Source organism: Podarcis gaigeae (genome assembly GCF_964106915.1).
Source record: "Podarcis gaigeae genome assembly, chromosome: 1".
In the NCBI taxonomy this organism is placed as follows: Eukaryota; Metazoa; Chordata; class Lepidosauria; order Squamata; family Lacertidae; genus Podarcis; species Podarcis gaigeae.
In genome coordinates this window covers 48,837,215-48,852,207 of record NC_139678.1, presented here as the reverse complement: position 1 = coordinate 48,852,207, position 14,993 = coordinate 48,837,215, and the positions used below count along the sequence as shown (strand labels likewise).

General features: G+C 40.0%; 1 protein-coding gene across 6 annotated transcripts in view; it reads left to right on the top strand.

Annotated features, from left to right (window-relative positions):
- Nucleotides 1-14,993, top strand: part of PALS1 (protein associated with LIN7 1, MAGUK p55 family member) — a 51,731-nt gene that overhangs the window by 17,061 nt on the left and 19,677 nt on the right. For all 6 annotated transcript variants that reach the window (XM_083750566.1, XM_083750565.1, XM_083750562.1 and 3 more), the window contains 2 exons: nt 2,147-2,666; nt 11,015-11,223. In XM_083750566.1, the coding sequence (XP_083606692.1) occupies nt 2,264-2,666; nt 11,015-11,223 (612 nt within the window). In that variant the 5' untranslated portion in view covers nt 2,147-2,263. The remainder of the gene's footprint in view (nt 1-2,146; nt 2,667-11,014; nt 11,224-14,993) is intronic.

Here is a 14,993-nt window from a genome sequence, read left to right as displayed (position 1 = left end):
GTAAAACCTAGTAGCTGGAATGACTTCTACTGTTCCTGAGGCCAGTGTCCCTGACTGTTAGTGTGTTTTTCTCGCCCACCAACTTTCTCTCTCCTGTCAATCCACAAGGAATCTTGCTTAAAGAATGCACTTGCAAATCAATATAGTCCTGGTTATTTATGATTCTTCAGATTTTGTAGTATTACACTTTTAATCATTCAGCTTGTAGTATAAAGTTAAACATAGCATGTTTTCTTTATTGCTAATTACTAAGACCAAGGCCAATGTACTCCTCCAGATTCTATCATTTATTTTAAGTAGATGGGAGTAAAGGGAATTAAACAGTGTAAACAGAAACTTGTTTTACTAAGTTTGAAACTTTGTCATGGTCAGTCTTTCCTTAACAGCCATCATGTACTAATTAAATGATGATCAGTCAGACCATTCAGCAATAAAGTTTTTAAAAAGTACACCTTCTGTATGTCACATAATTTGAAGCCTGTGTCCTTTATGTTTATTGCATAAACCACAATATTCAAAATGAGATATGCCAACTGTGGATTGTGAACTAAAGTGGAAAGGAATCCTCCCAGTTTGAAGCCAGTGCAGAATAATCATTTTCTAAACTATTAGCTTTGCAGATGGGCATAATGAAACCAAAAACATTTTTAGTCATGGTTGTTTTAACTGAACTGTTATTCTTCTGAGTAACAAAGGCAAATGAGAGAGGTCAGAAACTGATAATGGTGGTCTGCAAAAGTACCGGTTTGCAACAGAGGTACAGTTAACCTGAAGCTAGGTAACACAACAATCTAAAGGACTAGCCAGGAACAGCAAAATAGGACAGGGTGGCAGATCCACAACTGCATCTAAAGTCCTACTCCTTCTACCAGCCTTGGTAAAAGGTGTGGAGGAGAAGGCAGTTGTTCCTGACACTTTTTGCTGCATTAGCTCCATTAGTCATAGCCACCAGTGGGAACATTGCTGGTGGTAGCATGCACTATTCCAAACTTTCATTGGACATGGCAGGATTCCGTTATTGTGGTGGAGTTAGTAGCTCCCACCAGCAGGCAGATCAGGGGTTAGGATTGCTGTCTTAGTTGAGGGAAGACTGTGAGCCTTGAAAACTCATAGGAGTGAAATAAGCAAGCTGTCAGTGATTCCTAAAGCAAGGACTTTTACTGATGGGAAAATCTATGTGATAAAATTAGAGTAGCAAACTTCCTGTAAATTAAATCTTCAGAACCTCCAACATGCGGTCGGAATGCCTTAAAATCAAATCCTTCTGGACAGCAGTCCTACAAGAAATATGCAAAATAACTAAACAGGTATTAGAACACACCCCAGAACTTGCCGTAGTGAACATCTTCCAAGATAATGCCCAATCACATTATAAAGAGCTCATAACCCATCTTCTCTCAGCAGCCAGAAGCGTCATAGAGTCCTGTCAGAAGAAAGCCTAGACCAATGGTATCAAATAGTATGGAAAAAAGCCTTATTAGAAAAACTAACCAATAAACTGAAACTGTCACAGGGACACAAATAGGAGAAGACACCTTCACCCTGGTATGGTTTCCCTTTATCACATACATAACCCAACAAGACAACAAGAATCCGCTGACAGCATACAAACCATTTTGGCTAACCTGGTCCAAAAATACACACACACACACCCCACTCACAAACAAAAACAAATCTCACTACAGCCAACCAAAGATAACCTACCGCACCTTAGGCCCCACCCCCAACCTCTCACCACCAAGGAAATAAACAAGCAAATAGTAGGAGAACCCATACAAGTGATGCTGACACAAAACCCCACACAAACACTAAGTAGAAGAATTGCCACCCCACTCACCATTCCCCCCCCTTTCCCCTTCTTTTCTTCCTAACCTCACACTCTGTGCAACACTCACATCTCACAACAAATGAAACTGATCTGAAATAAAATACAACTTGAAAAAAGACAATGCACATATTTTGGTAAACAAAGAAATCTTTAATATATATATTTTTTAAAAAATAACAACTAATTACTAAATCATATTATGTTGTCCTTCTCTTTATTTCTGCTAAATTTACAGATAGCAACTGAATGCACGGTAACTGAAACATTAGGTGAAGTTAATTTTACTGTGTTGTTTTTATATTTTCTCAGATTTCTCAGATTTTCTTGTTGGAAATTTATTTTCATCTTGATCTGGTGACGCATATGAAGAATTGGTTCATGCTATAATGGATTTTAAGCGGTACCTTCAAGAAAATAGGCCTTATAATAGAGTTTATGTCTGACAAGTGGTACGACTTACTACATACAACAATGACAACCTCTCATATGAATGGGCATATAACAGAAGATTCTGACAGTGAAACAAAAAATGTGGATCTTGTACCGCTTGAGGAGCCTCAGAGGCACAGAGAGATGGCTGTTGATTGCCCTGGTGATCTGGGAACCAGGATGATGCCACTGCGGAGGAGTGCTCAACTTGAGCGAATTAGGCAACAACAAGAGGACCTAAGGCGAAGGCGGGAAGAAGATGGAAAGAAACAGGAACTGGACCTTAATTCTTCTATGCGGTTGAAGAAGCTAGCTCAAATTCCTCCCAAAACTGGAATAGACAACCCTATGTTTGACACAGGCGAAGGAGTTATTCTAGAGAGCCCACATTGTGCTGTGAAAATCCTAGGTATGTATAACTTGGAATTAAACTTTTTAATGAAACTCCTGCTGGTGCCAAATGCTGCAGCTACACAGTTGATGGGGATAGACTATCACCAGCACCTAACTCTGGTGCTCAGAAATTTTTCACTGGCTGCCCATATGCTACCAAGCCAGGTTCAGGGTGCTTGTATTAATTTACAAGGCCCTTAACAATTTGTGTCCAGGATACCTCAAGGATCTCCTAATCACTTATATCCCTAAATTGAACACAGGTCTTCAGGGAAGTCACTGTTAGTGGTTCCCCAAGGATCATATACACAGCCCATAACCACCAGGAGCCGTGTGTTTAGAACTGTGGGCCCAATTTTGTGGAACTTCCTTCTGGTTGACGTCAGACAGGCCCCTTCCCTACTGAACTTGCAGCATCTAATGAAGACTCCCCCCCCCCCGCCCCCAAAGCAGGCATTTCATTTGAAGTTTGATGTTAATGGTTTTAATTGATTTTTACTTTTTGTATTGTATCATTGTAAACTACTTAGAGAGAATTGTAGTATAGCAGTATAAATTGTTTAAATAAATAAAGTTTAGGAACCATGTGCTCTGCAGGATAACATTTGGAGAGTGCTTTAAAATGCTGCTTTTATATTTTAAGTTCAGAAAGCATTTCAGAAACTTACTAGGCAAAGCACATGCCATACATGAATATGAGATGCATACCAATGAGAGTGAACAACAGAGAGGCTCTAAGCAAAATGTTTGTATTGCAAATAAATTAATGCAAATCTAACATACTGAGATGTTAAGGAGAAATACATGGTAAGCCAAACAGCCATGCCTGGGGAGACACCAGGCAAAGGGCAACAATAATATTTGCTATGCCTGACAGGACTGGAAGTTAACAGTTAAAAATTAGTGTCGCTATACATGAACAAGCAACAAAGCTACTGCCTGGGCACATAACAACAACAATCCTATTATAGCTTTGCCAAAGTATGTATAACTGAAATAATCACACATTTACCCTCTGTTTATTCCACCTCCATTTTTCACATTCCTGAAGCCCTTAGTGTGAGGACTTGTCAAGAAACATGTACATGGATAGTGCTGGATAAATTAATAACTAAAACTATTCCCCTAGGTTTGGACTATATTCCTATATACATTCCTACTGATGGGCATATTATTTGAGTAAAATTATGACCTAATATAATTGTTGGGGTAAATTAAGTGTAAAGCAGTAAGATATATAAAGGTGGTTAAAGGTAATTTTCTAGCTGCTATAATGTTAGTCTGAAAGTTTTCTTTATATTATGGGAGTTGGTAAATCACACCAAACTGGGTTGTGCAAATTCTTGTCTACTTCATTTTCTGTCTCTTCAACACCTAAGTCTCTAGTTGCAGTGACCTCTGGAGGCAAAGCAGTGGCTATAACGATCGCATGTCAAGTCAGACATCATGCCACACAAGTTATGATTTGCAATCCACCTCAAACCATAACCATATATACACTAATAAGAATTGACATTCAAAAGAACCAGGTTTGTTATGTAGCTAAAATAGCACCATCCAAACAAGAGGAGATAGAAGCAGGGTTGATAGATTCCCACATATGACAGAAATCTGGTAACACTTTACAACTAAACATTAAGGGAGGAACCCACACAATGCTGACTGGTTTGCAGGATGGGCACAGAAAAGGGGGTAAATGAAGTGGATTAAGGCTTGAGCAGGAGCACTCTACACGGAAACATTTTCTTGTAGTTCGTACCCGTAACTTCTGATTTGTGGTTTGCTAGCCAGTTGCTAACCATCCTTTGTCAATTCAGACATCACATGAAACCATGATTAAGTTTCAGTAAATATGGCTGGGTAGATCGTCTTAACTGTTTTGTAGTAAGGAACTTGGGTAAAATTGCCACTGGACTTAAAAGAAAATGTTTCTGGAATTATAAGTGTTTTTTTAATGAAAGTAGCTACATCCAGCATAGGTAATCACAACAATATAGACATGCACTTTCACTTTCATCTCAACAAATGATTTGTTAGCTACAATATAATAGTGTTTCAACTCTTTCATCTTAGTTACTGTTACTTTGCATCAGTTTTATAAATTGGTGACCTGCGTTGCTTTAAAGGCATTGGTTGTATTTTAACTTTATAAATATGACTTAGAGCAGGGGTCAGCCAACTTTTTCAGCAGGGAGCTAGTCCACTGTCCCTCAGACCTTGTGGGGGGACCATATTGTTTTGGGGGGGAATGATGCAAAGAGCACCATGAGCCCTGGTGGCTGCTTACCTGTGTCTTGCGAGCGGCAGGGGCTGGAGGCGGCGGGGCGATGAGCAGTGCACGAAAGGGCTCTGGAGAGGGGCTGCTTAAAATGGTGGCCGCTTGAGTGCCGCTGCTGCTGCTGCTGCTGCTGCCGCTGGCACCAACAAAGCCCAGCCTCCTTCCTCCTCTAGGCAGGGCAGGGAGAAGCCAGAAGGAGGGAGGGAGAAGCTGCCACAGCTGTGTGAAGGAGAGGGAGGGAGAGGGAAATAACACATGCTGGTGATCCACGCAGCAATTCCTGGACCATCCATGGGCCAAATCCAGAAGGCAATTGGGCCTGATCCGGCCTGTAGGCCTTAGTTTGCCTACCCATGACTTAGAGCAAGCAGTCTGATCCTGTTGCTGTGATGATGAGGAGAGATTTAATTTGAGAAAATGCTACAGTTGTGACTTGATTTTTGCAGACCAGTAACCAGTCTGGGATACAGTATATGTAGGGGGTCCAGTATTCATTCACTTAATTCTTTATTTCATTAAAATATTCTGCTTTCTGTAGCCAAAGTCCTAACCAATGCCCAGGCACTGTTCCCCCAAGCTTCATTTTTCATAGCATTCCGCATGGAAATGCTGCAGAATTGTTATGTGTATTTGACTGCATTCTGCCTTATGGTTTTTACTCATGAGAGTGTTCTGCTAAATTCCTGTCAGTTACAGTGTCATGCAGGGAGGATTAATATATGTGAAAGCCCATCACAGCAGGTGTGGAATGGCTTAATCTCTGCTGAGAGAGAACCCATCCAAGGATGGCTTTCACTATTTGGAAAAGCTCTGCCAGATGGGACTTCATGGAGACATCGGCAACTGTCACCAAAATACAGCCTGAGTAGCATTCACAGTAGGCATTGGTTAGGACCTACTAGTTGGCAAAGCTCTTGTTCTATGTGTAGTCCTTCTTGATACCATTTACATGTTGGTTCTGTAGGGTGGCAAGCCACTGAGGCTGGCTTGAGCATGCTTACAGATTAGTCCCATCAGTTCATTCTGATGGGTTTGTGGGGAGAATGTCCCAAAGGTCTAGAATTCTTTTGGTTGCATCCAAATCTTTGACATTAACTTGCTAAAGCAACCTTCAGAATAGGGATTTCCTTCAGCAGGGGTGGAAAGGGTTAAAGAACATCTGCAGGGATTATGGTTTTTCACCTGTTTTAATATTTTTTGACTCTGTCTTTCTTCATTCTCCAGTAAAATAAGACTGACATTTTATGCATTAGTGCATAAATACTAGAATAAATACTTGCTGATTTGAGGAACTTGTAGGGGAAATACCCACATTTATGTGAAATTTTGCAGATCACGTGTAAATGATGTCTCAAGTCTTCAGCCTTCAAAGTAGTTGTGCTTACGAGTAGCTGAATATTGACATCTTTAAATTTCAAAGGGTAGAAGAAAATAAGCACTAAAGAGCTGCACTGTGTATTTATAGCATGAATTTTTCTGTAAGCGTGGCATATTTTCTGCTTTCTAGATTCAACATTTGACACTTTTGCTGAACTTCGAAACAAAATTCTAGCTTGCTCTGAAAGCTGTCAAACTTGGTTTAAATGTGTGGCTGTGCAAAGAATTTTATTTTATTTTATTATTTTATTTTATTATTTTATTTTATTTTATTTGGAAAGGAGCAGCATATAACTGTTATTTTGTACCCCAGGAATGTGGCAGTTTGCTAACATTGTTCCTTCCCTCACTAGTTTGTCATATGAGTACTTTTCCTCAAAAATCATAAATGAATAAATCAAACACTTCACCCGTTGATATACCGTACTTTTCCATCTATAAGACTCCCCCCCCCCCTATTTTGGGGGACTCAGTTTTAAGAAAATGAGGGAAGATGGCACAAATTGTTGAGCTTTTTCCCCCACGTAGCTGCGGGCAGGAAATACTCCCTAGATCATTTCCCTCACGCTGTGGCATCGGGGGAAGTTGCGTTCCCGCCAGCCAGATGGTTGGCTGGAGCGCAACTTCCCCTGATGTTGCTGCACACAGGAAACAATCTAGGGAGTGTTTCCTGCTTGCAGTGGCATTGGGGGAAGCCAGCCAGCCAGTTGGCTGAAGCACAACTTCCCCTGATGCCACTACATGCGGGAAACGATCTAGGGAGTGTTTCCCGCGCGCAGTGGCATCGCGGGAAGTTGCGCTCCAGCCAACCAGCGGGCGGGTGTGCTGCTTCCCCCCCATGCCACTATCTGTGCATTGGACGACGCCAGTTTTTTGACATGATTTTTGAGTCAAAAAACCTCGTCTATTACACAGAAAAATACGGTATTACTGTTCTGTATGTTAAGCATAAGTGATTCTGTATTTTTAATAACACATACTCACACAGGACTATTGTTTCTGTTTGCATTTGTATGCAAGTTGGCTATAGTTTGAATTTTGTTTTTCAAGGAAGAAAGAAAAAAAAAAAACCTGCAGCTATTCCCTCCTCTTCCTCATTTCTTTTTTTACTTTAAATATACGGTAGCTGCTTTTAGATTTTGTCATATTTAAATCATGCATGCATTGCCTTGGGTTGTAAAGTTCCAAAAGAAAATAGTCCTTTCACCTGTTAATTACTAGTGGTGTTCCCAAATAAGAATTTGCTTCAGAGAGCAGGGCATATATTATTGCCTGTCCTATTCTTCAGAGATGCCTAGTTCAACATTTATTTAATATGACCCAGCACAATTTCCTCTGCCTCCTTCAAATCTGCTTTCCTGTCATGTTGAAAAAGAATCCTCCCCTTAGTTGCACTTCTGTTTATTCCCTGGTATTAATTTGAGTGATATGCACATTGGATGTCTACCCTGTTGCTGCTGAAATCAGAAAATATAGAGTATCGCATAAGGTAATAGTAACAGTTCCCAAGGTATTGAGAAGAAATCTTGCTTTATTGTGAGTAAACCATGTTATGTTCAAGTTTGGGAGAGGAAGGGTGGACAGCTTTTTCCTTCTGCCAGCATATCTTTGTACTTCTTGAGATGCTACTCTGCTTCAGACCTTTGTCCACTGTCAGCATGAGAGAAGAGCTAAAAAGCTCCTGTACATACACAGAATACCATTTGTACTAATTTTTGTGCCAGCCTATGTTTTCTTTTAATTGTGAAAAGCTGTGGGGAGTAAATATTAATGTATGACTCATCACTTTAGCTAGAAAATGGGAGTTATTGTGATGTATCTATATTTTTAAGACCAACATACGAAATCTAGAATTAAACTTGTAATGCCTATGTTGTTGTTGGTGAAGCCGAGATAGAATAGGTTTGCCTTTACCGTACGAGAACAGTGGGATATTTTTGCTCTTTTACCTTTTCAACATTCACTCTTACTGTAGTCCTTCTTTAGCCTCTTAAGGTGTTCATATTTTGTGAGAAGAGGTGGTGCTTGAGGGAAATTCTCCCCCCACCACACACTTTCTCTCTCTCTCTCTCTCTCTCTCTCTGTGTGTGTGTGTGTGTGTGTGTGTGTGTGTGTGTGTTGTGGGGGGGCCAGCCTTCATGCTCTGTTCTGGGTTCTTTGAGCTGCCAGAGTTCATATCTGGAAGAGAGAGAATACAGGAGCACAAGAAGGTGTTATAAGAGCCTTGTTTTTGTTGGGAGGAGGTGGTTATGCAGAAGAGGCAAAATGCTAAGCAGGCTAATGTACTTATCACATGTGTATTAATAATTTCTGAGGGTGGGGCAGGGAGAGAGAAATATTTCTGCAGAGTTAAGATTACACTGCAAATATGGGTACAAATTGCCTATCATTTCATATTAACATATTAATCTGGCTTGCGTGTCACATTAAGCCATAGGTTAGCTCAAAAGACTCTGCTTCACTCCTCCCCTGCTCCTTTTTTTAGTGTGCTAGGAAATAAACAAACCAGACAGTGGCGTAGCGTGGGTTGTCAGCAAGGCAAGTAATTTGCACCCCCTAACCCGTGGATTTGCGCCCCCTAACCCTAACCCCCAGATGTTGCGCCCGGTGCGGCCGGCCCACCCTGCACCCCCCACGCTACGCCACTGAAACCAGAGGCTTCTCTTTCCACAATATGTGAACTGTGCTCATGGTTTCTTTTTCTTCCAACAAACTACAATGGTAAACTCATTGACTTTAAATCAGAGTTTATCCTATGGTTTAAAATGACATATGAACCAGGTCATTCACTTCCAACAGAGTGTGTCTTTTGGCTACTTTTTATGTTGACTTTCATTAAATGTTTCTGATAAAATATGCATGCCACCTATGTCTAGATATTACTTACTTTGAAACCCTTCTAAAGAATGATAGCAAATCTTTACTACTTTTCAAAGTACAAAATGAGATAAAAATCATTTATGTTCCAATGAGAGTTCACAACTCAAGAATTCATATTCTGTTCTCTTTTCCTTTCATATTTCAGGCTGTGTGTGTGTGTGTGTGTGTGTGTGTGTTGTGGAATGATAGAGCTATCTCTGCCTTATCCTCTACTCCACCTCCCCCACAATTAAACTATTTGGCTTTAAGCCATAAGAAAGTTGTGACTTTTATATCCATAGAACTGACAACAGTGCATAATTTATCTTCCTTTGTGTAATCATCTGAGTATATAGCACAGTGGTGTTATGAACCCTTCCTGTTCAGGAAAAACAGTCTCATGAGTGTGAGCAATTCTGAATTAAGTTGTGTGGGACACCCAGAAGAAGTGGCATGAAGTTCCGGGGAGGAATAGGATCCTAAAGCAAGTGCTGCTGCTACCAAACAAGACCTACATAGACTGTTCCTTGATCGTGGACCCTTAGTGATCTACCGTATTTTTCGCTCTATTAGACGCACTGGACGATTGGACGCACCTAGTTTTTCGGGGAGGAAAACAAGAAAGAAGAAAGCGACGCAAAGCACCCTGAGCTAAGAGGGAGCACTCCTCCATCTTTGCTCAGGAGGCTTTGCAGGGCTACGCCTGAAGCCAGGAGAGCAAGCTGGATCGGTGCACACCGATCCCTCTTGCCCTCCTGGCTTCAGCGAAAGCAAGCCTACTGGCTTTCCTCCCACAAGAGCCGCATGCTCTTTAAAGGGAGCACGGCTCTTGGGGGCTTTTCTAGGAGCTGGGGGAAGGAACAGAGATGGATCCCGCTCACTGTCCTGGATACCTCTTTTACCTTGCACATCACTGCAAACCACAGTGAGTTGTTTACAATGAACACACTGAACTCTCCTGTTTTGATCTTCCCTAGTATTACATGAGAGAAATAAATCACAATTCCTGACTGAGCATTGTATCTGAAATAGGGTTTTGTTTGCACTCCAAACAAGCCACAATGTGAAGCCAAAGTTTCACTGTGGTTTAGTGCAGAGGTGAGGAACCTCTAGCCCATGGGTCATTCTTGGCCCCAGGGGGTCTAGTTTGGCCAGTGAGGCTATTTTTCCAAAATCATGTCCACCTGTCAATCTGCTGATATCATGCATGTTATCTGATGCCCAGGAGGGCAGGGTTCAATTTTGCCTTTGCTGTGCACCTGTTTCCAGACAAAGCAGCAAAATTTAATCCCCTGCACATCAGCTGATGCCTCAGGGTTAAATCTTGCTCAGCTGGGATCTCTAGCATTTCCCCTGCTGTATAGCAAAGCAAGCAGCCACGGGTTTTTTGCAAGTTGTCTGATTTTTGTAAGCCTCTTCATTAGGAGCCAACTCATGTGTGATGTGGAATTGCAGTAATTAAGTACATTTACATTTAAAACACATCTGAACTTTACTGTGATGTATGAACAGGGCCATTGTGTAATCAACCATTGATCTTACCATACTAATGTTGGAATTTATTGGACACTAATTATGACTTGAAGCAATATGCTAAAAAGCATAGAAAAGATACATTGTTGAATAATAATTTTATACCACTGTTAACTGAGGTTTATCAAGCCCAATATTTATAATAGCAAAAATAATTTGAAAAGGGCAGTTTTAATTTTTTTCCTGCAAAGCCTTGCTCTTCTATTTGTGCCTTTCATCTTATATCATAACCAGTTCTTCAGAATGAGGCTTTTCTTTTTTTGTTTCATTTACCTTATATATTCAGGCTAAGTAATGTATTTCAATTTTCTTTTTAGAAGTTGAGGAGCTTCTATCATCTCTGAAACATGTTCAGCACACCCTGGTAGATCCCCAAAGCCAAGAGGAAATAGCTCTAATTTTACAGCTGGTTCAAAACACCGACTTTCAAAATGCATTTAAAATACATAATGCGGTTACCGTGCATATGAACAAAACCAGTCCACCATACCCACTTATCTCCAATGCGCAAGAGCTTGCACAAGAGGTATGTATAGTGTACATTTGCGTCCAATAATGAAACTAGTAGTAGCTTATTTCAAATTGCCAGTCATAGCTATGTCATTAAAATGGGGAGGGGAACCAGCATATAGCCTGTATTCTTCTGTTTTCTTTATCCAGAAGAAAATAACATCAGACTCTGAGAAGGTAGAAGTTTTATCAGTAGAAATGTAAGATGGCAGACAACAGTGTTCAGTATCCTAATTGATTTTAAAGATATCTGTTCTTCTGCAAGCTTTCTCGTTTAGGCTTCGTACTTTGGATACAATTCAATACCCAGGACCCAAAGGATCATCTGACTAGTTATGCATGCCGAAATGGACACTGAGCTTATTACTGTTGTGTCTTAAACAGCAGTCTAACATATCTCATTTCAAATAACCTAAGGAGTCTCCCAAAAGCACATTTTGGTATGGAGTGGTAGTCTGGTCAGAGAAATAGTTTAAAGTTTCACGGTAAACCCCCAAACCCTTGTATGTTCTTAAAGTAGCTCATAAAATCCTGGCCAAAATCTAAATAACATCAGCATGGTATGCTATTCAGCATTGAATTGCTTTAACTAAATTAATAGCCTCTAAAAAAGAAAGTGTATTGCAGATAAAACAGCTTACTATAACAAACCAGTGTTTTGGTTATCACCTAAATAGGTGCTTAAAGCAAGCCTTTACCTTTTCTGTTTCTACCACTTCTGGCAATTTGTTCTATTTTTCTAACACATTTAAATTACTTAACAAAGCAAAAGTTAACATGGACTTGGCAGTAAATGTCCACTTTTCTTGTTACTACCAGGGTGATAGTAGCAGACACTCCACATGTAATTTTTACAAATGCAAAGCAATTGCATATACATGTAGGCACAGATCTGAGTTCATTCAGTACCTTAACAAATCAGCTAGTGAGTCTTGTTAACTTAAATTCTGTAGAATGAATTGAATTTTGTTTCTGCTAATGTTCAGAAGACTGACAACTACTGCTACTTAGGACTAGCCAGTTATATAAAGTACTTTAACAGCCTATATGTTTATTTTGCTACTTTGAATGTTTACATTGCTTCTTGCCATATGGAATTCCTGGGATGTTTGAGATGTGGATGGCTTTATTAATACTATTTTTTTAAATAATAACAATAATATTTAGAATATATAATGGTTGTAAAGTATTCAAAGCATTTCAGGCTAAAATATATTTTGCTTGTTGAGATTCTATTTTTTCAGACACACATACTGTGCATTCGGTTATATTTGAATAGCTTACAATATTGAGCAAACATTTATTAGGATGCCTTGTCTTATAACAAAAAGAAAACGAATATTAGTTTTTATATATCTAATGAAAATATGGCTGCAATTTTAAGAACAGTCTATTTTGAACAGCTACTTTGCAAGGTCCCTATGAGAACTGGAAGCCTGGGTCAGTAACAATAAATAACTATCCTAAGTTTTTTCATGTTCAATACCACAAGAAAATAGGACCAGCTGCTTAATTTGAGGTCTATGTCTGTATCAGAAGAGCCCTCATTTTTTAGTTTTCCTTTTAAAAAGGGCCATAAGAAAGTATTTCCAATAGCTTGGATAAGTGCATGGATGCTGTGCATATGCCCTACTGGGAGGCATTCCTTGTACTTTCTGACTAATATTCAAAATAGAGTATCTTGTTTGCTTTATTGCTTAAATGTGAGTACTGTGTAGGATAATTCTCAATCCAACTATTTCCTCACTGTTGTTACGGACAAAAGGTAGTTTTAATAACAAGGCAAGGAAAATATGATTTATCTATTTTTCTGAAACTTTAATTTAATTAGGAGGCTGAGCAAAGCATGCAGGCTTAAGGAATTTATGTGGAGATTAACTCCCTAAAATAATGCGGCGCACTCTGTCTCTGTTATAAAAATAGCTGTTGAACATCAAATTTAATTACATTGATTTTAAAGCCAGTTAAACGTGGCAAAATTGAGGGCTAGGATTAGGGGGAAATAGTCTGAGTGTTGAGCCTCAAAGATCAGCTGATGCAAGATTCAAGAAAGTAGTTTCTGGCATGGAATGCTCTGTAGCACGTTGGCAAGATATTACATTTCTAGACCCCATAAGGAAGAAATGTTTGTTTGTTTATAAAAGCACTTCTATGCTGCATTTCACATGACGTACCAAAGCGGTGTACAGCATGTTTAAAACAACATTGCATTAAAACAAATAAAAATATGTAGAAAAGTAGTCATATAATAAATGCAGGAAATGGAGAGTAAGCAATCCAGCACTCAACAATCTACAAATACCTGGGTGAACAAAAAAGTTGTTAATTGCTCGCAGAAACACATTACTGAGGGGAAACTATTTCACAACATGGGCACCGCTGTAGTGAGAGCCCTTTGCTGGTTGTTGCTAGATAGATCAGAGCAGGCCATGGAAGGGGCTCTCTGAAGATCTTAGGTGACTGGTTCCCAGATTCTTTAGGCTCTTATGTAAATAACAGAACTTTAAACTTGGCTTGGGAGCAAATTGACAATCAGTGCAGTTCATTCAGGAGAGGTGTTACATGCATGCAGTAGGATGTGCTAATAAGCAACCTACCCATGGTATTCTACACTAGTTGCAGCTTCCAAACCAAGTCTCAGGGCAGCCCCACATGGACAGCTTGTTACAGCAGTCTAATCTTGAGTTTACCAGCATGACTGTGGCTTGGCTAAACTGTAATCACCCAGAAGGAATTGTAGTTGGCATACCAGCCAGAGCTAGTAAAAGATGCTCTTTGCCACTGCACTTACATGGACCTCCAGTAAGTAACAATGATGGTTCTCAGAGAAACCCCAAACTGCATACTTGTTCTTTCAAGGAAAGTGCAATCCCGCCCAGAATAAAAAATACACCCGATCCCTGGATCTCTGAACCACGCATTCACATGGCCTCTGTGTTGTACATCCTAACTGCCCAGTTGACTCAGCCTGTTTTAAGCAAGACTCCTTACAGATCTGAATGTCAGTCTGTAAAGCAATTAACTTTTCCAGGGTATGGGAGTTAATATTGTAGTGCCAAACGTCCCCCAATATTCACACACATTTTTTTGCTGTTCCACCTCGGTTTGTGATCCTCCCCGCCCCCTTTTTTATTTTTACTGTTAACAAGGTATTGATGGTGGATCAAAGCTAGTGCCACACTGGTTTTGAAGGAAACATCATTCACTTTGAAGTACAGAAATGAGTGTGATCTGTATATTCTGCAGACATCCTTTCTCTTTGAAATTATTTTGCCTATCTCATAGCCTCAATCGTGAATATTTTTTCAATGAAAATGTTATGAATACTGAGGATCTGATTCAGCCAACTAGTCCCACTAACAGAAGCCCACTCAAGGACTTCTGCCAGCACAACAGGGCCTTTCCCCTCTCTTCCCCATGTGTGCCCCCGCAAATTGGTTCAGGGGATCAGGAGAACCCTCAGAACAGCATGCTTAGATGGAGAGGGGAGATTGCTCCATCTCTGCAAGCAGAAATGATGGAGCAATCTCCTTAGTGCTATGCTGAATCCCTCTCGTGCATTCTATCTCATGCATCTCTGTCAAAATAGAAATTTGTGTAGCCATTCCTTTATTATTATTATTATTATTTTTAATCTGATATAAAGTGTTATATAGAAAAATCAGCATCAGCTCATAGAAAAACAAACTTGGCAGATCAGACAAAGCTTTGGGTGGAGTTACACACTATCAGGTTGGAATCTCATATTTGTAGAATTAGATGTATCCATGGGTGGAGAGATGTTCA